This window comes from Orycteropus afer, unplaced genomic scaffold (assembly GCF_000298275.1).
Source record: "Orycteropus afer afer isolate SDZICR_OR568_19922 unplaced genomic scaffold, OryAfe1.0 scaffold00027, whole genome shotgun sequence".
NCBI classification, from domain to species: Eukaryota; Metazoa; Chordata; class Mammalia; order Tubulidentata; family Orycteropodidae; genus Orycteropus; species Orycteropus afer.
Window position 1 is genome coordinate 18,057,175 of NW_006921614.1, and position 6,076 is coordinate 18,063,250.

Below are 6,076 nucleotides of genomic sequence, written 5' to 3' on the forward strand. Positions count from 1 at the left end.
TCCCTTGTTTCTACCACTTTATCCTGCTTCTTTGTGTGGGCTGTGTTGGTCTGTTGTCTCCGAGGCATTGTGGTGTTGTTGTATTCAGATCTCTGTTAATTGTTTGTGAAGAGCAGCCAAGGGTGATTCAGGCTATTTTTGGTGTTTTTTTATTGTTGGCCCATTGGTGGAGAAGGAGGTGCTGGCTCTCGCTCAGTAAGTGAAGTTGCAGGAGGTGTGGGAGTAGTTGTGTCTTATGGGGACTGTTGTTGTCTCCCACTCAGTTAGACACAAATTATAATTGAATAACCATCAAAAAACTTAAAGCACATGAACAGAAAACACACCATGTAATCACACGGGAACAGTAACCAAAAAAAGAAAAAAGGGAAAAAGAAGAAGAAAAAACAAGGAAACCTGCAATATCTGGGGATAGGGCACTAAGAGAAAAAAAGTAGAGAGGGAGAATAATGAAGGGAAAAATGCAAACAGAAAAACAAGGAATGGGGTTAACCATGAGAAAAAAGGGGGTGAAAATAAAATTTCAACCAGGAACAGGGAAAAGAAAAAGTGCTGAAAACTAGGACCTGGGAGGAGAAGATTAAGAATAAGATTAAGAATAATAGTAAAAAGGACAAAAGTGTTAATAATAATAGTTGTTTTAAAATAGACAAATACAGTCAAAATTAATCATCAGAAAAAAGAAAGCGAAAAAGAAAACAATTAAAAAAAAAAAATTGGTGGAGGACAGGGCAGGGTACCCAGGCTCCGTCTGAGCACACAAACTGGGATGGAGTTCCTGTGGGCCCAGAAGTAGGTAGGAGTGGGGGATGTCCGCACCTCCATTCACCAAGCAGGTGTGGGGTATAAGAGTAACAAGAGGAATGTCAGTCTGGCAGGTCCGGAGTGTCCTTGGGATTGCTGGCAAGCAGAACGTATTCTTAAGCCCCAGGAATCTGTGAGAGTGCTGTCTCTTTAAATATCCAAAATAGTCAAGCTGCTTTTAAACATTCAAAATGGTGGCACCCTCTGGACAGGCAAAAGTCCACAGCTCAGCCTGCCTTTCTCTTCACCTTCTCCATTTATTCCCCAGCCACCAGAGCAGTCCTCCGTGCAGTCCCTGGCTAGCAGAGCTGATTTTTAGGTTAATTCTTAGGTCCTACCACCACTTGGCACTCTCCAAGCTGTCTGTGCCGTCAGGATCACTGCCAGACCGCAGCTCTGTATGTCTCCTTTTTTGGTATTTTCATGAAAATTCTTCTGCTAGTTGTGGTTTAGTCCACTTCTATATCCTTCCCTTCAAGGCTCAATGGTCCAGGATTATCTTCTGTGTCTGTGTTAATTGGTTTTCCTTTTCTTTGTTGAGGGTCTGTGCAGTCTTTCTGCCTAGTCCGCCATCTTGCTGAAACTTGTCTTGGGTTTAATAATTCTTTGCAATGGCCACACTGAACTCACAGACCGTACTCATAGTTGTAAGGTTTTTTCGGGAAGAAATAGGTTACAATTTAGGATGAAGAGTGACTCAGGATACAGTTAGTTCTCACTCATAACAGTTTCTTCTCTGTCATGCCCACAGACAGGCATCTGCCCTGACCAGGAAAGTGTTACAGAGTTCTTTAGCTCTACCAGTAAGTGCCTGGGTTTACTACTCCATCAGTAAACCTCAGCCTGAAGGCACGCAGCTCTCTCCCTCCATGGGTCAGCAAGCCTAGCTCCATCACCAGTGCCTAGAGGCCCCTCACTCCACCAGGACACCTCCTGCTCAAAGGCCCATAGCTCTCTCACTCCATTGGTTGGCACACTCATGATAACTGCATTGCTTCATGTGCCAAGCAGCCTACTGTGCTGTCTGTGTATTGATCTCCCAGTTCTGCTGCCACCATTTCTCTTCCACTGCTTCTTGCCATCTTGCATTATCTCTGGTGGTAACAACTTTCTCTGTCTCCTGTGTTTAGGAGGTTCTCAGCGCAGGATTCCTGGGTCCAGAGGATGAGCTGTGCTTCTTTCTCTTCCTGGTAGTAGTGAAGTCCCCCCTTTCTGCCTGTGGTCTTGCTCATTTTAAGCCTAGCATGATGGCAGAACTGTCTATTCCCCTTGGTGGGCCACAAGCACCTTATTTGCATAGTCCTATTAGATCTTTTAGTAGAACATGAAAGACCATGGCTAGAAGGGCCATATATGAGTGTTCCTTTATGCCTCAGCTACGATCTTTGTTATTGTTTTACTTCCCCTCATTTTCAAGCTTGCAAACTCATGATGAACGATAATTAATATAGAGTAGTCACTTATTAGGAGCCCTGGTGATGTAATGCCTAAGGCATTTGACTGCTAACCAGAAGGCTGGTGGTTCAAACTCACTAGCCACTCCCTGGAAGGAAGATTGAGCAGTCTACTTCTGTAGAGATACCGTCTCGGAAACCTAAGGAGGAGTTGCTATGAGTCACAATTGACTTGACGGCAGTGAATTTTTAAAAAAATATTTTTAGTCACTCATTAACTATAACATAACTAAAAAAAACAACTGCCATCGAGTCTATTCTAACTCATAGTAACCCTATGAGACACAGTAGAACTGTCTCTTAGGGTTTTCAAGGCTATATATCTAAACAGAAGCAGACTGCTTTATCTCTCCCACAAGGTGGCTGATGGGTTTGAACCACTGACCTTTTGGTTAACAGCTAAATGCTTAACCACTATGCTTAACTCCTAATATAAAATAGGGTAGTGAAAATGATGGAAGTGATTGCTGTAGAGACCCACTCTGCTCACTTGTGTTTTCTTGTGTTTATTCCCCAGGCTTACTTATGAATCATTGACTGCCTTGGAGATCCCTAATGACATGTTACAGACCATCCAAGATCTTATTCTGGATCTCCGAGTACGCTGTGTGATGGTCACACTGCAGCACACAGTGGAAGGTATGTGAAGAAATGGTAGCCCTGACTGGACATCGGCTTCCTGACTGTGCCCCCACATTCCAGTCCTCCAAGTCTTTGGAAATGAGAAAATTCCTTCTGTGGAAAATTGAACATATTAGATCATCGTATTGCTAAATGCTCAGTAGATTTTTTTTTTCATTTTTCTCAGTGTCTTTTTATATCAAGTTGGTTGACATGCATGACCATGTAGAAATTATAATATATATACACATGTAAAATAGTTAAGGATATAAGAAAATCTTATGGTATAATGTTAAGTAGAATAAATAGGATACAAACTATAAATAAAGTATGATCTGAGTTTTGGAAAATATATATATATATACTTGTGTGGATGTGTATATGTTTGCATTTTAAAATTTTAATTTAAAAATATCTATGTAAAATTGGAAGAAAGACTTTTAGGGATGGTTCCCTGGGTAGTAGAAAGTACAGCTGATTTTCATTTTCTTTATACTTTTTAGAATTTTCAGAATTATCTCTGCAGAATCTGAAATGCAATAAAGGTTATCTTTACAAAATCAATCAAAACAAAAACATAGTTATAAATGATACAGGTCTTTAGTGTCTGTCACCTGGCCTTTTAAGTAAGAAGGTTCCCACTACCCAGATTTGGTGTCCAATAAATGATGTAAAGTGAAAGAGAGGGGAGCCCTGGTAAGATAAGAACCATTTTCTTCTTCATTCCCTCACCACCCCTCTGTAGGGCCTTAGAAGCAGCCTGTACTGAGAAGAGTTTGGGAAGTCGGGCACTCCTTTAGCCATGTGAGAATCTACTGCTATCCCCTCTACATTTTCAAAAGAAATTTTAAGGAAGAAAATATTCTGTGGGTTATTTTGTACTTGTTAAGTATGTTCAAGAATGCAGAATAAATAGCACATCATTGTCTATAGTTGCCATTGAATCTAACTTACGATTCCCCAAATTAAGCTATATAGTAAAAATTTTTATTTATGTTAATGTTTTATCAGAAAAAAGCCAGTGAACAATAAACATTCAAATTCTGCAGTCTATCAGAATTATATTATATCCTCACATTTTTATAAACCTTTATAAAACAAGTAAAGATCATAATCTTTATCTTTTCCTCTGTAAAATTCAGTGAGATAATTATAATAAAAAGTACGTGTTTGCTTATTTTCTATGTAGAAATTAAGAGATTAGCTGAAAAGGAAGACTGGATTGTTGACACTGAAGGACTGACTTCTCTTGTAAGTTTAAACTCTTTAATTATTACTCATTTAGTGTATACTCTGGTGGTGCAGTGGCTAAAGCATGAAGCTGCTAACCAAAAGGTTGGTGGCTCAAGCCCATCAGCCACTCTGCAAAAAAAGGATAAGGCAATCTTCCTCTGTAAAGATTTATAGACTCGGAAACCCAATGGGGGTTGCTGTGAGTCAGAATGGACTTGATGGAAGCAAGTTTGTTATACTGTATTAAATAAATGATTTATTGTATTAAATAATTTTTCCCTTAGAAACTATTGCTTTTTTTTTCTTTTCCATGTTGTTTTCTGTTTTTCTCTTGCATTTTTAAAGAAATGACACATCCTCTCTGCCTTGCAACTCTGATTATTTTCTAAAAATAGAAAAATAAGCTTCTAAAATTTTCCTTTGCAGAGTCATTTTTGCTTAATATGAAACACAAATATTTAAAAAATTAATAAAAATGAATTTCTTTTACAGTGATCTTTCATCTTGTATCACTTACTATTTTTTCTTTATATTACTTTTTTCAGTAGACTTTTTTAAAAATTTTATTGTGGTGAAAACATACACAATAAGACATTAACTAACATAACAACTTCCCCATTTACAGCTCAGGGACATTGATGACATTTTTCATGTTGTGCCACCATGATTGCTATCCTTTTCCAAAATATTCCACCACCCTTACCATAAACTCAGTGCCCTACAAACAAAATCTTCCCTTTTCTCCCTCCCTCCTACCCATGGTAACAACTAATAATCTTTGATTTATATATATATATTATATATATAATAATCTTTGATTTTTTTTTTTTTTTAATATGTATTTTTTTCTCAACCTACCTAGGAATTTAAGGAACTCTGGTGGTGTAGTAACTAAGGCAATTGACTGCTAACCAAAAGGTTGGCAGTTCAAACCCACCAGTTACTCCATGGAAGGAAGACTGAGCAATCTACTTCCATAAAGACTTACTGCCTCAGAAACCAAAAGTGAGTTGCTATGAGTCGGAGTTGACTCAATGGCAGTGAGTTTTTTTTTGTGTGTGTGTGTTGGTGTCTAGGAATTTAGGCTCCCCTTCCTTCCCATTCCTGCCATTCCTGGTAACCAACAAAGAAAGCTTCCTTCTATGTCTCAACCTTTTCTTGACTTTTTACAATAGTGGACTAATACGATATTTGTCCTTCTGAGATTGACTTATTTCACTCAGCATAATGTCCTCCAAGTCCATCCACATTATGTGGTGTTTTGCAGTTTTTACATTATTCTTTAGGGTTGCATAGTATTCCATTGTGTATATGTACCACAAACCAGTAAACCAGTTTGTTTATCCATTCCTCGGTTGATGGACACTTAGGTTGTTTCCATCTCTTTGCTGTTGTGAATAGTGCTGTGATGAGCATGGGTGTGCATATATCTCAGCCTCTCACCTCTTTAGGATATATACCTAGTAATGGGATTGCTGGATCAAATGGTATTTCTATTTCCAGCTTTTTAAGAAATTGCCATATCCAGCAGTAAGGAAGAGAAAGACAGAGAGAGGTACATGGGAGGTACAGACAACAAAGATGAACCCTTTTGCACATACAGTACTGTGTTGTCAGTGAAGGCAAACATGGATATATGGGTGAATAGATGAATGGATAGGCTGAACTATTAGGTATGTCTATGAAATGGGGAGTGTATCCAAGAACATGTATAAGGTTGGCAGACAATGGTCCTATAAGTTTATTTGAATGATCAGAATTCCCAGGTGTATAGTAGAGCTGAAAAGGGGCAAGGGTGTGGTCACTGCTTGGTCACAGCCAGCTACCCAGAGGCACCGAGTAATTGAACCTGTGGGATTGGGACCATAGTCACAGGGGACATCAAGCTCAATTGGCATAACATACTATACAAAACATTGTTCCACTTCCTACTTTGGCGAGTAGTGACTGGGATCTTAAAAGCT

At 38.8% G+C, this 6,076-nt stretch overlaps 1 protein-coding gene across 1 annotated transcript in view; it reads left to right on the plus strand.

The window, feature by feature from the left end:
• Positions 1 to 6,076, plus strand: part of EXOC2 (exocyst complex component 2) — a 396,050-nt gene that overhangs the window by 180,544 nt on the left and 209,430 nt on the right. The window contains exons 15-16 of the mRNA XM_007935377.1: positions 2,776 to 2,897; positions 4,069 to 4,130. Of these exons, the coding sequence (XP_007933568.1) occupies positions 2,776 to 2,897; positions 4,069 to 4,130 (184 nt within the window). The remainder of the gene's footprint in view (positions 1 to 2,775; positions 2,898 to 4,068; positions 4,131 to 6,076) is intronic.